The 17,561-nt window shown below is 42.0% G+C and overlaps 1 protein-coding gene across 1 annotated transcript; it reads left to right on the top strand.

Annotated features, from left to right (window-relative positions):
• Positions 1–2,701: 2,701 nt before the first annotated feature.
• On the top strand, positions 2,702–15,816 carry LOC116410918. The gene is made up of 10 exons (XM_031902537.1): positions 2,702–2,736; positions 10,213–10,399; positions 10,895–11,006; positions 11,358–11,536; positions 11,861–11,968; positions 12,100–12,240; positions 12,339–12,556; positions 13,564–13,723; positions 15,167–15,306; positions 15,633–15,816. The coding sequence occupies exons 2-10, from the start codon at positions 10,213–10,215 to the stop codon at positions 15,648–15,650; spliced, it is 1,263 nt and encodes a 420-aa protein (XP_031758397.1). The 5' UTR covers positions 2,702–2,736; the 3' UTR covers positions 15,651–15,816.
• The last annotated feature ends 1,745 nt before the right edge of the window (positions 15,817–17,561 follow it).

Here is a 17,561-nt window from a genome sequence, read left to right as displayed (position 1 = left end):
ACCCAACATCCCCCGGCAGGGCATTCCCCAACCTCACTGCCCTCACCGTGAGGAACCCCCTACCCAACATCCCCCGGCAGGGCATTCCCCAACCCCCTCACTGCCCTCACCGTGAGGAACCCCCTACCCAACATCCCCCGGCAGGGCATTCCCCAACCTCACTGCCCTCACCGTGAGGAACCCCCTACCCAACATCCCCCGGCAGGGCATTCCCCAACCCCCTCACTGCCCTCACCGTGAGGAACCCCCTACCCAACATCCCCCGGCAGGGTATTCCCCAACCTCACTGCCCTCACCGTGAGGAACCCCCTACCCAACATCCCCCGGCAGGGTATTCCCCAACCCCCTCACTGCCCTCACCGTGAGGAACCCCCTACCTAACATCCCCCGGCAGGGCATTCCCCAACCCCCTCACTGCCCTCACCGTGAGGAACCCCCTACCCAACATCCCCCGGCAGGGCATTCCCCAACCGCCTCACTGCCCTCACCGTGAGGAACCCCCTACCCAACATCCCCCGGCAGGGCATTCCCCAACCTCACTGCCCTGACCGTGAGGAACCCCCTACCCAACATCCCCCCGGCAGGGCATTCCCCAACCCCCTCACTGCCCTCACCATGAGGAACCCCCTACCCAACATCCCCCGGCAGGGCATTCCCCAACCTCACTGCCCTCACCGTGAGGAACCCCCTACGCTGCTTCAAATGGAAGCTCCTTTCCTCTAATCTAAAGGGGGGGCCTCTGGTGCGTTGATCATTATTATGGGAAAAAAGAACCCCCCCTATCTGCCTATAATCCCCTCTAATGTACTTGTACAGAGTAATCATGTCTCCTCGCAAGTGCCTCTTTTCCAGAGAAAACAACCCCAACCCTGACAGTCTAACCTCATAGTTTAACCCTTCCATCCCCTTTACCAGTTTAGTTGCAGTCTCTGCACTCTCTCCAGCTCATTAATATCCTTCTTAAGGACTGGAGCCCAAAACTGCCCCCCATACTCAAGGTGAGGCCTTACCAGGGACTAGTGATGAGCGAATCTGTTCCGTTTCGCTTCGCCGAAAAATTCGCGAATCTTTGAAAAGATCCGCGAAATGGCGAAAAATTCGCGAAACGGCGAAAATGTCGTGCAACAAAAAAAATTGTCGCCCACGGCTATTATTTTGTTGCGCGGCTATTGTTTCGTCTCCCGCGGCTATTGTTTTGTCGCGCGGCTATTATTTCGTCGCGCGGCTCTTGTTTCGTCACCCGCGGCTATTGTTTTGCCGCGCGGCTATTGTTTCGTCGCGCGCGGGTATTGTTTCGTCGCCCGCGGCTCTTGTTTCGTCGCCCGCGGCTCTTGTTTCGTCGCGCGGCTCTTGTTTCGTCGCCCGCAGCTATTATTTTGTCGCACGGCTATTGTTTCGTCGCGTGCGGGTATTGTTTCGTCGCCCGCGGCTCTTGTTTCGTCGCCCGCGGCTATTATTTTGTCGCGCGCTATTGTTTCGTCGCCCGCGGCTATTATTTTGTCGCCCGCGACTATTCTTTTTTGACGCCGGCGACAATTTTTGGACGTGCGGCGAAATTTTTCATCCGTTTCGCGAAACAATCCGCCAATGGCGAAACGCGGAAATTCGCTGCGAATCCATGCCTGGCGAAAATTTTCGCCCATCACTACCAGGGACCTATAAAGAGGCAAAATTATGTTTCATCCCTTGAGTCAATGCCCTTACATTACATTACAGCCATCCCACACAGCAGCTGACTCCGAGCCAGATCCGTTTTCAAACCGGCAAATCCGCGTTACAGTCACCTCCGTTTTCCACACAGCAACTGACTCCGAGCCAGATCCGTTTTCAAACCGGCAAATCCGCGTTACAGTCACCTCCGTTTTCCACACAGCAGCTGACTCCGAGCCAGATCCGTTTTCAAACCGGCAAATCCGCGTTACAGTCACCTCCGTTTTCCACACAGCAGCTGACTCCGAGCCAGATCCGTTTTCAAACTGGCAAATCCGCGTTACAGTCACCTCCGTTTTCCACACAGCAGCTGACTCCGAGCCAGATCCGTTTTCAAACCGGCAAATCCGCGTTACAGTCACCTCCGTTTTCCACACAGCAGCTGACTCCGAGCCAGATCCGTTTTCAAACCGGCAAATCCGCGTTACAGTCACCTCCGTTTCCCACACAGCAGCTGACTCCGAGCCAGATCCGTTTTCAAACCGGCAAATCCGCGTTACAGTCACCTCCGTTTCAGAGCTCAGGGCCGGGTGTCAGTGGGCGGGAACATTCGCTAAACGGATCTGTGCCGCATCTGTGAAAACGAGTGCGCTTCAGTGGTAGTACTACATCCTCAGAGCTACAAATTTCATAAAGGTAAGTCACAGTCTATTAACAGTTTTAGTGCCACAGGACGTAGAATCTACATCCTGGGTAACAAAGTACCTAAGTGCCACAGAACGTAGATTCTACGTCCTGCACTTCCGGATTTGGGAGCGGAGGAGCGGCTTTGGAAGCCGCTTCTTCACTCCCCGCTTGTTCCCCAGCCTCCAGACAATAGTCAGAGGGGGGGAAAGAGTGGCTCCTGGGGTGCGATAGCCCAGGGGCCCCATAAGAAAAGCCGTGCAATCCGTGCCTGGCTTTAACTATCTCCTTCTGCCTTTCTCTGCTTCCCCCTCTGCTCAGCCCCCTGCTTCCTGCCACTCCTACTCACTGCCAGACTGCTGCTGCTGCTGTCTCCCTGCAGATCCACGATCTACTACACAAGTAAGTGCCAAATACACACAAAAACACACATACACTAATAATATACTATAATGTTGTCTGCATTTGTACAGTTTTTACTGGTAAATCTGCTATATCTGCCCTCCATTCCATCTACTCTGTGGCCTTGTTGTCTGCATTTGTACAGTTTTTACTGGTAAATCTGCTATATCTGCCCTCTATTCCATCTACTCTGTGGCCTTGTTGTCTGCATTTGTACAGTTTTTACTGGTAAATCTGCTATATCTGCCCTCCATTCCATCTACTCTGTGGCCTTGTTGTCTGCATTTGTACAGTTTTTACTGGTAAATCTGCTATATCTGCCCTCCATTCCATCTACTCTGTGGCCTTGTTGTCTGCATTTGTACAGTTTTTACTGGTAAATCTGCTATATCTGCCCTCCATTCCATCTACTCTGTGGCCTTGTTGTCTGCATTTGTACAGTTTTTACTGGTAAATCTGCTATACCTGCCCTCCATTCCATCTACTCTGTGGCCTTGTTGTCTGCATTTGTACAGTTTTTACTGGTAAATCTGCTATACCTGCCCTCCATTCCATCTACTCTGTGGCCTTGTTGTCTGCATTTGTACAGTTTTTACTGGTAAATCTGCTATACCTGCCCTCCATTCCATCTACTCTGTGGCCTTGTCTGCATTTGTACAGTTTTTACTGGTAAATCTGCTATATCTGCACTCCATTCCATCTACTCTGTGGCCTTGTCTGCATTTGTACAGTTTTTACTGGTAAATCTGCTATATCTGCCCTCCATTCCATCTACTCTGTGGCCTTGTTGTCTGCATTTGTACAGTTTTTACTGGTAAATCTGCTATACCTGCCCTCCATTCCATCTACTCTGTGGCCTTGTTGTCTGCATTTGTACAGTTTTTACTGGTAAATCTGCTATACCTGCCCTCCATTCCATCTACTCTGTGGCCTTGTCTGCATTTGTACAGTTTTTACTGGTAAATCTGCTATATCTGCCCTCCATTCCATCTACTCTGTGGCCTTGTTGTCTGCATTTGTACAGTTTTTACTGGTAAATCTGCTATACCTGCCCTCCATTCCATCTACTCTGTGGCCTTGTTGTCTGCATTTGTACAGTTTTTACTGGTAAATCTGCTATATCTGCCCTCTATTCCATCTACTCTGTGGCCTTGTTGTCTGCATTTGTACAGTTTTTACTGGTAAATCTGCTATACCTGCCCTCCATTCCATCTACTCTGTGGCCTTGTTGTCTGCATTTGTACAGTTTTTACTGGTAAATCTGCTATATCTGCCCTCCATTCCATCTACTCTGTGGCCTTGTCTGCATTTGTACAGTTTTTACTGGTAAATCTGCTATATCTGCCCTCCATTCCATCTACTCTGTGGCCTTGTTGTCTGCATTTGTACAGTTTTTACTGGTAAATCTGCTATACCTGCCCTCCATTCCATCTACTCTGTGGCCTTGTCTGCATTTGTACAGTTTTTACTGGTAAATCTGCTATATCTGCCCTCCATTCCATCTACTCTGTGGCCTTGTTGTCTGCATTTGTACAGTTTTTACTGGTAAATCTGCTATACCTGCCCTCCATTCCATCTACTCTGTGGCCTTGTTGTCTGCATTTGTACAGTTTTTACTGGTAAATCTGCTATACCTGCCCTCCATTCCATCTACTCTGTGGCCTTGTTGTCTGCATTTGTACAGTTTTTACTGGTAAATCTGCTATACCTGCCCTCCATTCCATCTACTCTGTGGCCTTGTCTGCATTTGTACAGTTTTTACTGGTAAATCTGCTATATCTGCCCTCCATTCCATCTACTCTGTGGCCTTGTCTGCATTTGTACAGTTTTTACTGGTAAATCTGCTATATCTGCCCTCCATTCCATCTACTCTGTGGCCTTGTTGTCTGCATTTGTACAGTTTTTACTGGTAAATCTGCTATACCTGCCCTCCATTCCATCTACTCTGTGGCCTTGTTGTCTGCATTTGTACAGTTTTTACTGGTAAATCTGCTATATCTGCCCTCCATTCCATCTACTCTGTGGCCTTGTCTGCATTTGTACAGTTTTTACTGGTAAATCTGCTATATCTGCCCTCCATTCCATCTACTCTGTGGCCTTGTTGTCTGCATTTGTACAGTTTTTACTGGTAAATCTGCTATACCTGCCCTCCATTCCATCTACTCTGTGGCCTTGTCTGCATTTGTACAGTTTTTACTGGTAAATCTGCTATACCTGCCCTCCATTCCATCTACTCTGTGGCCTTGTCTGCATTTGTACAGTTTTTACTGGTAAATCTGCTATATCTGCCCTCCATTCCATCTACTCTGTGGCCTTGTTGTCTGCATTTGTACAGTTTTTACTGGTAAATCTGCTATACCTGCCCTCCATTCCATCTACTCTGTGGCCTTGTCTGCATTTGTACAGTTTTTACTGGTAAATCTGCTATACCTGCCCTCCATTCCATCTACTCTGTGGCCTTGTCTGCATTTGTACAGTTTTTACTGGTAAATCTGCTATACCTGCCCTCCATTCCATCTACTCTGTGGCCTTGTCTGCATTTGTACAGTTTTTACTGGTAAATCTGCTATATCTGCCCTCCATTCCATCTACTCTGTGGCCTTGTCTGCATTTGTACAGTTTTTACTGGTAAATCTGCTATATCTGCCCTCCATTCCATCTACTCTGTGGCCTTGTTGTCTGCATTTGTACAGTTTTTACTGGTAAATCTGCTATACCTGCTCTCCATTCCATCTACTCTGTGGCCTTGTCTGCATTTGTACAGTTTTTACTGGTAAATCTGCTATATCTGCCCTCCATTCCATCTACTCTGTGGCCTTGTTGTCTGCATTTGTACAGTTTTTACTGGTAAATCTGCTATATCTGCCCTCCATTCCATCTACTCTGTGGCCTTGTTGTCTGCATTTGTACAGTTTTTACTGGTAAATCTGCTATATCTGCCCTCCATTCCATCTACTCTGTGGCCTTGTTGTCTGCATTTGTACAGTTTTTACTGGTAAATCTGCTATATCTGCCCTCCATTCCATCTACTCTGTGGCCTTGTTGTCTGCATTTGTACAGTTTTTACTGGTAAATCTGCTATATCTGCCCTCCATTCCATCTACTCTGTGGCCTTGTTGTCTGCATTTGTACAGTTTTTACTGGTAAATCTGCTATACCTGCCCTCCATTCCATCTACTCTGTGGCCTTGTCTGCATTTGTACAGTTTTTACTGGTAAATCTGCTATATCTGCCCTCCATTCCATCTACTCTGTGGCCTTGTTGTCTGCATTTGTACAGTTTTTACTGGTAATTTTCATTTTTGGCACTAGCCAAAATCTATAGACTATTAGCTCTTTCTGTAGTTTTGTACATTTTATGACCCCCCATAAAACTCCTCTGTAAATAAACTCTGTAAGTCACTTTATATCAGGGTTCATCTTCACTCTTGCTATACTCCCCCCTCTGACACAGCTGGGTGATTAGCCTGTTGCTTGATCAATTACAATCAGTTGTGATTCCCCAGCTTTGCCTCTCCCTATTAAGACTTTCTTAGGGGAGAGCATTTGCTGGGGGTTGAGCATTTGCAAGGGTGATTTGTTCCAAAGTGATTCGTTTACAAGTGATCTGAACGAGTTTAACAAGGAGTTAATCAGAGGAGACCTACAAGGAGAGCCACTACAGACTGCTGCTTGAAATTAAAGAACTGTCTCAAATGCAGACCAACTCATTAATGCACTGAGGAACCATTGCCATTCTCTGACGCTACAAGACTACACCTCACCTGATAATGGCAAAATGCACTTCATTTCTTCTAATTGTATGCATGGTGCTCCCTAAGGTAGTCACTTCCTTTAACCCCCCTGCTGTCTGTCCATACTCCATCCACATATCCTCCTCCCTGCTCCCATCTACATACTCCAGCTCCTTCACCCTTTATAACTACTTGCAATACCTCTGTCCCCCGGTTACTGTCCCTACGCGGAGGCGCAATCATTTTAACCATTTACCAGTAAATATGTTAATAATAGGCTAAAAATAAGAAATAAGAAACACTGAATTTTTTTTGTTCACACTTAATATTTATTTAGAGACTATGAAAAGGAGGGAACCACCTTTAACAAGTTCTGGAGTCAGACGGAGGGCTCGCATTGCACTTGAAAAACGCCTGCATGACATTGCAGACTTACAACCAGAACCAACTTTTACAACAGCTTACGAAGCTGATGCATATTCCACAACCAATGACAGTGACTCAAGACTCTCTCGGACAGACGAGCATTTAGATTCTATTTGCACAGATGATTTTGGAGGATTGACTGAAAGACAGTGTGTTTCAGAGCCTGACTCTGAATCCGAACCAGAGGTTGCAGATGAGCCAGTCAGCTTTGTTGAAACTTTAGCCAACTGGTCTGTACAGTTTGGTGTTTCTTTAGTTGCCCTATCAGCTCTCCTTAGTTTGTTGAGAGTGTACCACCCAGAACTTCCAAAGGATGCCCGAACCATCCTTAAAACAAAAACTGAATATAAAATTCAACAAAAATGTGGTGGGTTTTATCATTATAGAGGTATCCTGACAGCTCTCTGGAACACCCTAACCAAACTAATTGAAAAGTTTCCAAATGGCTTTACTTTTAAATTGCAAGTAAACATTGATGGCTTGCCATTGTTTAAGAGCACAAATTTACAGTTATGGCCCATTTTAGGACTCTTGTTAAATGCCCCAATGAAAGAACCTGTTGTTATCGGGCTCTTCTGTGGTACCAAAAAACCAAATGCCCCTGATGAATATTTGAAAGACTTTACCCACGAGTTAAAACAGCTGCAGGAAGGAGTCTATTTTAAAGAAAAAAAGGTTTTCTTTGAACTGGATTCTGTTGTATGTGATACCCCTGCTAGAGCTTTTGTAAAAAACGTAAAGGCACACAATGGTTATCATGGATGTGATAAGTGTTGCCAGCCAGGAGTTTATGTTAACCACAGAATGACATACCCCCAGAATGATTTTGTGTTACGGACTGATTCATCATTTTCAGACAAAGTTGACGAGGACCATCATCATGATGGACCACATGGATTTTTTGGTCTAGATGTGGGCATGGTGACTAGATTTCCTATAGATTACATGCACCTTGCATGTTTAGGTGTTACACGTAAATTGTTAAATGTTTGGCTGAGGGGCCCTTTGAAATTTCGCTTGTCCTCCGGTTGTGTTGATCGCATTTCTCAAACTCTGACTCAGATGCGTGCGTACATACCAGTTGAGTTTGTAAGGAAACCAAGATCTTTGAGAGAACTAGATCGTTGGAAAGCTACTGAACTTAGACAGTTTCTGTTGTATACTGGTTCTGTTGCTCTGGCACCGTATTTAGATCATAATTTATATAACAACTTTATGTTATTTTATACAGGTATTTGCATCCTTGTTAGCCCGCAGCTTTATTCTTTGTTTAACAATTATGCAAACACGCTTCTTACAGCATTTGTAAAACATGTTGGGGAGCTTTATGGAAAAGATGCCTTAGTGTATAATGTGCATGCCTTGGTCCACCTGTCAGCTGATGCCAAACTACATGGTTCTTTAGACACTATCTCAGCTTTTCCATATGAAAATTACCTCCGTACACTGAAGAAGTTTGTGAGAAAGCCAGAATTTCCTCTTGCGCAGATAATAAGAAGGTTATCAGAGGTTGAAAAAATCAGTAGTTCTGAGTTGCCCTGTAAAGCTTTAAGAATGCAACATTATGTTGGACCTGTTCCTGATGGCCTTCAAGCAACAGCACAGTACAGGGAGCTGAGGACTGAACACTGGTCAGTGAAAGCTTCAACAGGAGATAATGTTTTTGCTATAGGCAAAGACATTTGTGTTATTCTTAACATTGTTCAGTCTGTAAAGGAAATATACGTTGTGTTTAGAGTTTTTACACAAATTGCAAATTTTTTCAACTATCCAATGAGCTCGGATTTTCTTAGAGTATTTATTGTGTCAGAGCCAACAGGACCATTAAGGGTAGCCAAAGCATCACAGATCTCTCACAAGTGTGTACTCCTTCCTTACAATGATAAATTTGTTGTCATGCCTCTCTTGCATACCCGCTTATAGAACACAGCTCTAGTTCAGGTTAGGGATGGGGTTAGGAACAATATGACGAAAAAGACTGACAAAAACTGACAAAAGACTGCTTTACTTCACAAAGGTTTCTGGATACTGGATTTTGAAAATGTGAGTATTCCAAATAAACCACTTTAGATCAGTGGTTCTCAATTCTAGTCCTCACTAACACACCCGATTCAGATCAGATCGATAGAAGAGCGCTCCATGCATGATCGGATGATCCCTGACCATGATCCCAGAGCATGGTAGTTCTGATGAGGTTTACTTTGTAAATTTTCTTTTGCTTTTACTCTTCTCTGGTAAATTTCTAACTTGAACAATTTATTTTTTGAGAAATAACAAAATATATTATTAAGTGTAATACAGCAAAATTGAGTCAGTTATCTTATTTACATGTTAATAAAACTAAAAAGAAAAACAACTAACAAGAAAAAGGGGGGAGCAGGTAACTTGGGGTAAGTGGTAAATGACTGATGGCTTTATAATACATTTTATGAAGCATTGACAGTAACACTTCATTTCATGTACAGTATAAAAAAAGTACACCAGAAATTTTTGTAAATATTTTATTCTATCTTTTCATGTGACAACATTGAAGAAATGCCGCTGCTCCAGTGTACAGTAGAGAGTGTACAGCCTGTATAACAGTGTACATTTGCTGTCCTCTCAAAATAACCCAACACACAGCCATTAATGTCTAAACCGCTGGCAACACCCCAAATGGAAATGTCCAAATTGGGACCAACGTGTCAATATTTTGACACGTTGGTCCCACCATTCACCATTATTTTCTAGCACTTATATCCTTTTCCATCTTTATGTAGAGCAACAATTGTTTTTTTCAGATCCTCAGAGAGTTCTTTGCCATGAGGAGCCATGTTGAACTTCCAGTGACCAGTATGAGAGAGTGTGAGAGCAATAACACCAAATTTAGGGACTAGGGAGGGAAATGGCTAATTGGGACCAATTTTGGACATTTCCACTTAGGGGTGTACTCACTTTTGTTGCCAGCAGTTTAGACATTAATGTCTGTGTGTTGAGTTATTTTGAGGGGACAGTAAATGTGCACTGTTCTTACAGGCTGTACACTCACTATTGTACATTGGAGCAGAGTGGCATTTCTTAAGTGTTGTCACATGAAAAGGTATATTAAAGTATTTACAAAAATGTGAGAGGTGTACTCATTTTTGTGAGGTACTATATATGTTGTTACCTGTGCTTGTATGTTGTGTCAATTTTAATTGTTTGAGGGAAAAGGCAATCTATGCTGGTGATAACAGTATGATCAAAGAATGCTAGTACATGGATTGAAGGAAAATGTTAAAGGAATGTTGTATGTCTTTTAAAATATGTAATACTTTCTGCAAAAACTTCTTTTTCAGATGTTTTTGGTTGTGGAATTTATAGAAACAAACACTGTTAACATTATATCTGAATCATGGCTTGAAGATGGTGTCACTTGGTGGCCAAACTATAGAAGCGACGAACGCATAAACCGAGCTGTTCAAAAATGTGAAGAGCCAGGAGCAGACTGGAAAAAATATGATGTTCGAGTCCATTCAAGAACAGGTAAGAATCTGCTTTAGAAATAAAATGAAATTTATTTGTAATTTCTGTGAACTAAACTTAAAAATTTTTTAATTTCAATTATTAATGGTTTCAAATTTCTATATTGTACACATTAATTTACACAAATTTAACAGTCAGTACTTAATAGTGGGTCTAGAACAACAGCCAAACCACTTTAGATCAGTGGTTCTCAATTCTAGTCCTCACTAACACACATGATTCAGATCAGATTGTTAGAAGAGCGCTCCATGCATAAACTGCATTCCGATTGAGATGATCGGATGATCCCTGAGCATGGTAGTTCTGATGATTTTCACAGAAAATTTAAATGAACAGCTAATATTTGATGTACTATAACAGGTGGAGTAATATTTATGTGTCGGATGCGGGTCAGATGGGCGACAGGCACAGACGGATTGCAGATTCAATTTGAGATTGTAGAAGTGAGGGTATTTATTTAATTAATTTTATTTATTTTTTGTGAATTCTGATCAGGTGATTACCTTAAAGCAAGACAGAAACTGAGGGCCTTGCTGACCTGCAATACCTCTGAATTACAAACAGATGAGGAGGAAGAAGTGATTAGGAAGAGAAAAATTAAGCCAAGGTTTCATATTCTGAGACTATTACTCCACTACTACTATATACCATTTAAAATACGTTTAGAAATATTTAACTATAGAGCTTAAAGGCTAGGTAGTGTAAACTTCTCTTTTTTGCTTTGAAGTAATTTGCTATAATTGCCAAAGGAAGCAATGGACTGTTTGGATATTTTGCAGTACTATAAAGGGTCAATTGATACAAGCCATACTATAGATTCCATAGTGTAGGTTAATTTAATATTTTGTGTGTCTTTTTATGTATTTTGAGTGTTTTTAGGTTTTAATCTTTAACAAATTGCTTTAAGTTTTAACCCTGCCAAACATTATGATTAGTTGGTGTTTGTTTTGTTTGTTAGGCAAATCTTTGGCGATACAGACTCTGACAGTGAGCCAGAGATGGCTATAAAGAGGAGATGCCACAATGTCCTCCCTTGTCCAGTACCACCTATTCCTCCCCCTACTCCTGACAATGAAGCTTGCCAGACTACTGCTAGACCTCTCCTAGACCAGAGGCAGACGGAATCTTATTTTACTGGTATATTCTTGTATTTTTGTTGAATAGTTTTTTAATACTGTTATGTTAATGTTACAACTGAACATGTATATACAGTCAAGCCGTGGCAAATTTTATCTTAAGTCAAGGTACTTGTCTGGATCTGATGCAGTTAATGTAACTGTAAAGTTAATGTTTTTATGTGCTGAGTGAATCTGACAGATCTTGGCTGAACATTGTTCGTTGTAAGTGCACATAATTAATAGAAACTATAAACATAAAGGATTTATTATTATAATAGTAAATTTTTCATAATTTGTTGTTATTCACTTAAAAATATGTTATTGACATACCTATGTTTCACAGCAGCACCACCTGCCCCCTTAAGTACATCTTGCATGCCTTCCAGTCCTCTGCCCCACTCCTCTGTTGGCCATTTTGATACGATGCATTTTCAAGATGATTTTTGCTCAGGTATTTTTTATAATAATTAATATATATATATATATATATATATATATATAGTATATTTTTTAATAATTCTTTGCATGCCATCTTTGATCAACAGTCAGTGAGCTAAAAATAATGACTCTCCCCATGCTCAGGGCCTCAAGTTGCAACACGTGTCTCTCACACACCATCAAGCTCTATGGGCCAGATCTCTGCCACGCCTCTGCCAGATGAGCATTTCTTTAGGCCCACATTTAGACTGGGGAAGACAGGCACTGGACCAATTCCATGCTCTGGTAAAATCTTTTTTTTTTTTTTTTTTTTTTTATTTCAAACATCCAGTTTTTCAAAATGATATATAATAAGAAAACTTTCAATCTTTCCTTTATTGTAGCTGCTCAGCTGCACATCCTAACTTTATTGGATTATGTGAAGGAACAGCAAACGGCGATTGCTGCTGCTGTGAACAATCTTGCTGCAAGACTGGGGACAGAGGCTCCTGTGGCTGAAATGCCTAAAGACATCAGTATCCCCCTGACCACTGTGCCTGAAGTTGAGGAGTTTGAGGAATGGCTTAAAGACTCAAGAAATTCACAAGCTAAACAAAACATGGTATGTTTTTTCCCATTATCTAAAGCTACTTTATGGTTGTTGTACCTACGTTATCTCAAGTGGTTCTGTGCCTGTTGTAGTGATACTGGCCTCAAATATTAATATTAATTCTTAGTTTTGGTTACATATTATTTAAGGTGAGAGTGTTAGATACAGGGCACCAATTAATATAAAGTTTGGTACTCATTCGGTTCATGGTAGAGAACAACGTGATCAAGACCATCCCTCCCTCCAGTGATCAGGTGCTCAGTCTGTCCATTAAGAAACATTAAGCAAACTCTATGCAGAGTTAACCCATGGAAATCTGCTGGACCAGACAACATTCCTGGCAGAGCGTTCACGGAATGTGCAGAACAGCTAGCATCTTTAACATTTTCCTGAGCAGCGCTGTTGTTCCTACATGCCTCAAGACAATGACCGTTGTCCCTGCGCTGAAGATGTCTACAGTTTCCTGCTTCAATTACTAACGTCCTTTTGCTCTCACACCCACTGTGAAGAAGTGTTTTGAGAGACTCATCAGGAAACAAATCAAAACACAGCTATCACGCTCATTGAACCCCTTGCAGTTTGAATATCATCCTAACTGCTCCATGGATGATGCCACAACCTTCCATCTGGCCCTTACACACCTGGACATACATGAATGCTGTTCATAGACTTCAGTTCAGCATCCAGTACAATCATTCCACAGCACCAGATTGAGTAATTGAGCCTGCCGGCCCTGAACACCTCCCTCTGTAATTGGATCCTGGACCTGAATTATGTTGTCTACAGTATGTAGCATCAGGGTCCTTTAGGAACGTTTCATTTCACTGTGTACTGCGTCAGCTATATGTGGTTGTAATGACAATAAAAGCGTCTTGACTTTACTAATGTCTCTCTCTACTTTTGTAGTCAGAGAGGGTCCTCACCGTAAAACGGCCCCTGGAATATGCTGTTCTCTACATTATATAAAAATTTTTCGTTTTGATTAGAGCAGACAATATAATATATTTTTGTCTTTTCAGATATCTGCTCTGGGTGCTGTTGGAGGTCAAAACACCAAAAGAGTGACATGGAACATACTTTCAAGGCTTTACTCAGATGCAGTAGCCAAACAAATAAACTGGAAAGGAGTCAATGGGAAGAAGTGCTTTAAGGAAATGCTCACAAGAAGTTTGTTGATCAGTAAGTATTGAGTAATACCAAGAAGTTGAGTATTAGATACATCTTTAAAACCTAAACAATAAAGTTACTATGCCATTATTATGGAGCTTATTATTCTGTGGAAGTTAAAGATTCTTTTTTGAAAGTTTTTCTTTATTAATTTTGGAACAAAAAGAGAATAGTAAAGGAGGAAGTGAAAGAAAATAGGAAAGAAAGAAGGTACTCATACATGGTAATACTCAGTGGTGGGCGTTTACATTTGAAGAAGTTTCATTTGTAACGGTGCCTAGCTACTTGTCTAGGGTTTGTTGAGGTATTAGTGGGTTATGCTATTCGTTCGTACTGTCAGCCAGCAGCTCCATATTTTGTCGAACTTGGCCGGGCATCCTCGGGCCAGGTAGGTAAGTTTCTGTCTTGGGAGTGTGTCATCCACCAGCTTTATCCAAAATCCCAGGGTTGGCGGTTCCGTATTTTTTCATGTCAGCAAAATAGCTTTCTTGGCATAATGTAGGAGTTGCTGCAGACATATCCTGTCCCCTGAGGGCAAAGTAAGACCTTCCGTATGGCCCAATAGGCAAAATTCAGGTGTCCTGATATTCGGGAGTCCCAGCAAGGAGCCCATATGGTGAGCCATAAGGTGAGTATGGTGGTCCTGTACTGCTGGATTAGGACACTCCCAGAATACATGGATGTAATTGCCCTGATCTACATTACATTTTACACACATCTGGGTATCCCTGGTATATGCGTGCCAGCCTGTGGGGGGTTAGGTACACTCTGTTAAGGAATTTGACCTGTATGTAGCGGTCCCTTGTTGCTGTATTATTTTCAGTTATTTGTTCTAGTATATCTTTCCAGACATCATTATCTAGCTGGGGAAAGTCCTGGGCCCATTTCAGCCTAATATGATTTACTGAGTCAAAGCTCCCCTGCAATAGTATGGCATTGAACCAGCTGAGGGGTTTGAGCAGATTAGGTCTGTGTAGGTATCGTTCAAGGGTACTTTCAGTAATATTGGGGGGCTCCCTGGGGAACTGTATCTGGAACGCATGTTTCAGCTGGAGGTACCTGAAGAGCATGTGGTTCTGCAGGTTAAATTCCTCCTTTAATTGAGCGTATTGCTTGATACCTCCTGCTTCCACCACATCATGTAGGTGCTTTACCCCTGCAGCAGCCCAAAGGTTAGCATCTGGGAAGGTCCTGAATTGCGTAAGGGTGTTATTGCCCCAGAGTGGTGTCCACTTGGACCAGCTATTTGCTTTTTTGTGTATTACTTTTACCGTTCTAGAAAAGACCTGGATTCATGGGATTTCATGGGTGGGGTTAAGGGGTGTATGGACGGTATCCCTCTATATATTTGGTTTGCCAATGCTTCAAATGAGGAGACCACTGCTGCTTCTAATACCGTGGCCTGGTTATTTGGATCTGGGTGAAGTTAAAGAGTCTTATTTTTCTTTTTACCAGGGGCTGTAAGAAAGAACCAGTCTTCGACCAATGCAGCAGACAGTGAGATAGATTCTTATGCCATCCGTTGGTTCAATCTTGCTCCTGACCGTGGCGGTGGCCGGAAAGAGCGTTCAAGAGTCAAAGAGGCGTTAACTGAGGTAAATTCAGATCCAAGAAGCATAGTGGCAGTTACATTTTTTCATTAGGATAACAAGTCAGTAATAGAGGTTGACTTCATGATAAAAATAAATTTCAACTTTTATTTAATGCAAAAAACTCAAACATTATTAAACAGCCATTGATTTATAGATAAAAAATTAATAAATAAATGAAAATATTTTTTGTACTAGAATTTGTAAGATAACTTAATCAGTAAAATAAGTTATAAGTTAATTTGCAGTTTATCCATAGTCTGTCTCATAACACTGCTTTAGTGGAAAAATAACAGCTTTCTTATTGGTGTGTTTTTTTTGTTTTTTTTCAGATGGCCCATGGGAATTAAATTGTTTGACTGCTCTATCGGATTGTGTTTTTGTTCATTGGGATAAATCTGTTATTAGTATTCTCTGTTTTGTTCTGACCACATTGTTTGGACACAGGGGACCAACTCCTGTAGTTGCACAGTTAAAAAAAATAGTAAATAAATAAATAAATTTATTTGCATTGTTCTTGTACTGTTTTATTTGTTTTTTATTTACACTTTGCACAATAACTATTTTTGTCAACAGTGTTGTAAAGATCAGTGTTTGTTTTTCTTTTATTAGCATAAATATACTGTCAATTTACTTTACTTTGAAACAGAAACAGAAAAACAATACTTAAACAGTAGTCCAAGAACTGCTTGTGACCACTGACTTTATTGGATGTTATTCCTTATCCTGTCACTCCCCTACCGTCTTTGTTAGTAAAAGCATAACAAGGCTCAAAACATGGAGAAAATATTGGTAAATAATGTTTGTGACTAGCAACTTAAATTGAAATTAGATCTCAGTTGACTTAAATTTCAGGAAGTGTTGCATTACAACTATGTGGTAATAATTAGGTTTTTCTTATTGTGTAGCACTGATTTAAGCTTGGTGAATATTATGGAAGCACAGTAAGTAAAAAACTGTGTTAGGTAGAAAGTAAGGTCAAATCTGCTCTGTGTAATTGTTTATGTATGTTTATAGTAAAGTAGTGGCTGTTGTGTTAGAATTAACATTAGATGATCAGAAGGCATTTTAATACAGTATTTGTTTATATAAAAAATAAGTAGCAAAAGACAAAAAAGATATTTTAGATAATAAATGCTTGAAATTCTAGACAACATAGTCTTGGGCCAGATCTGAGTCAGCTGAGCGAACTCCAGGCCAGATACTATGATGATTTGGCGCAAATGTGAACCACATCTGGCCCACATCTATTCCACACTTCTGGCCCACATCTGGGGCTGGTATGGGACCAAAACCAGAACAGAGCTGGACCAGATCTGGTCCACATTTGAGCCAGATCATCATAAAGGAATCCACATCTGGCCCACATCTATTCCACACTTCTGGCCCACATCTGGGGCTGGTATGGGACCAAAACCAGAACAGAGCTGGACCAGATCTGGTCCACATTTGAGCCAGATCATCATAAAGGAATCCACATCTGGCCCACATCTATTCCACACTTCTGGCCCACATCTGGGGCTGGTATGGGACCAAAACCAGAACAGAGCTGGACCAGATCTGGTCCACATTTGAGCCAGATCATCATAAAGGAATCCACATCTGGCCCGGAGCCGGCTCAGTGCTGGTCCGGATAAGTACAATCGGATCTATGCCAGTATTGGCCCGTTGTGCCAAAAGACATCGGCCCAAGTCAGTTGCGCGAATCTGGCCCAGAACTTACGATGGGTCTGGGCCAGATCTGGACCACATGATTTTTGCTATCTGGGATGTCTACAGGCCGTGCACAGATTACTCAGTTCTGTTGTCGTTTCATAAGAAATTTGCTGACACTACTGCCAATAACTGGAACTGTGGGATTTACTAGTTTTAGGTGATTCTATCCAATCAAGCTCTACCACCCCTATGGATTAGGAACAATGATGTTCAGTTTCATGAAAAATCTGAGAAAAAATATGATAAAAATTTCATAATAGGACTCTCGGAGTGATGTTATTGATCCAGCATGGCTACATCATACCAGCGCCAGGACATTGACAACAACTGCCACCCCTCTAGACACCATGGATTTTCCAGGGATTCTAGATTTCAGCACAAAATTCAAATCTTTCAAGTGCACTGAAGTCAATGTTCATTGCTAGTTTGTGATATCTCTTTCCTGTTGGTCACTTTTTCCAAGTTTTTCTTTGGTCTGTTCCTGTAATAACCCATTCTACTTATTCTTTGGACTTTCCTACTCCATAAAAGAATCCTACTAATTA

Source organism: Xenopus tropicalis, chromosome 5 (genome assembly GCF_000004195.4).
Source record: "Xenopus tropicalis strain Nigerian chromosome 5, UCB_Xtro_10.0, whole genome shotgun sequence".
Taxonomy (NCBI): domain Eukaryota; kingdom Metazoa; phylum Chordata; class Amphibia; order Anura; family Pipidae; genus Xenopus; species Xenopus tropicalis.
Note: the sequence above shows the minus strand (reverse complement) of the source record. Positions and strands in the feature narration are given on the sequence as shown.

Bases quoted from the DNA above. Each gene is read 5' to 3' on its own strand.
- LOC116410918 (XM_031902537.1), top strand. From the start codon at position 10,213: ATGTTTTTGGTTGTGGAATTTATAGAAACAAACACTGTTAACATTATA. The intron at 11,007-11,357 runs GTTTCATATTCT...TTTGTTTGTTAG, and splicing joins AAGAGAAAAATTAAGCCAAG to GCAAATCTTTGGCGATACAG. The intron at 13,724-15,166 runs GTAAGTATTGAG...TCTTTTTACCAG, and splicing joins CACAAGAAGTTTGTTGATCA to GGGCTGTAAGAAAGAACCAG.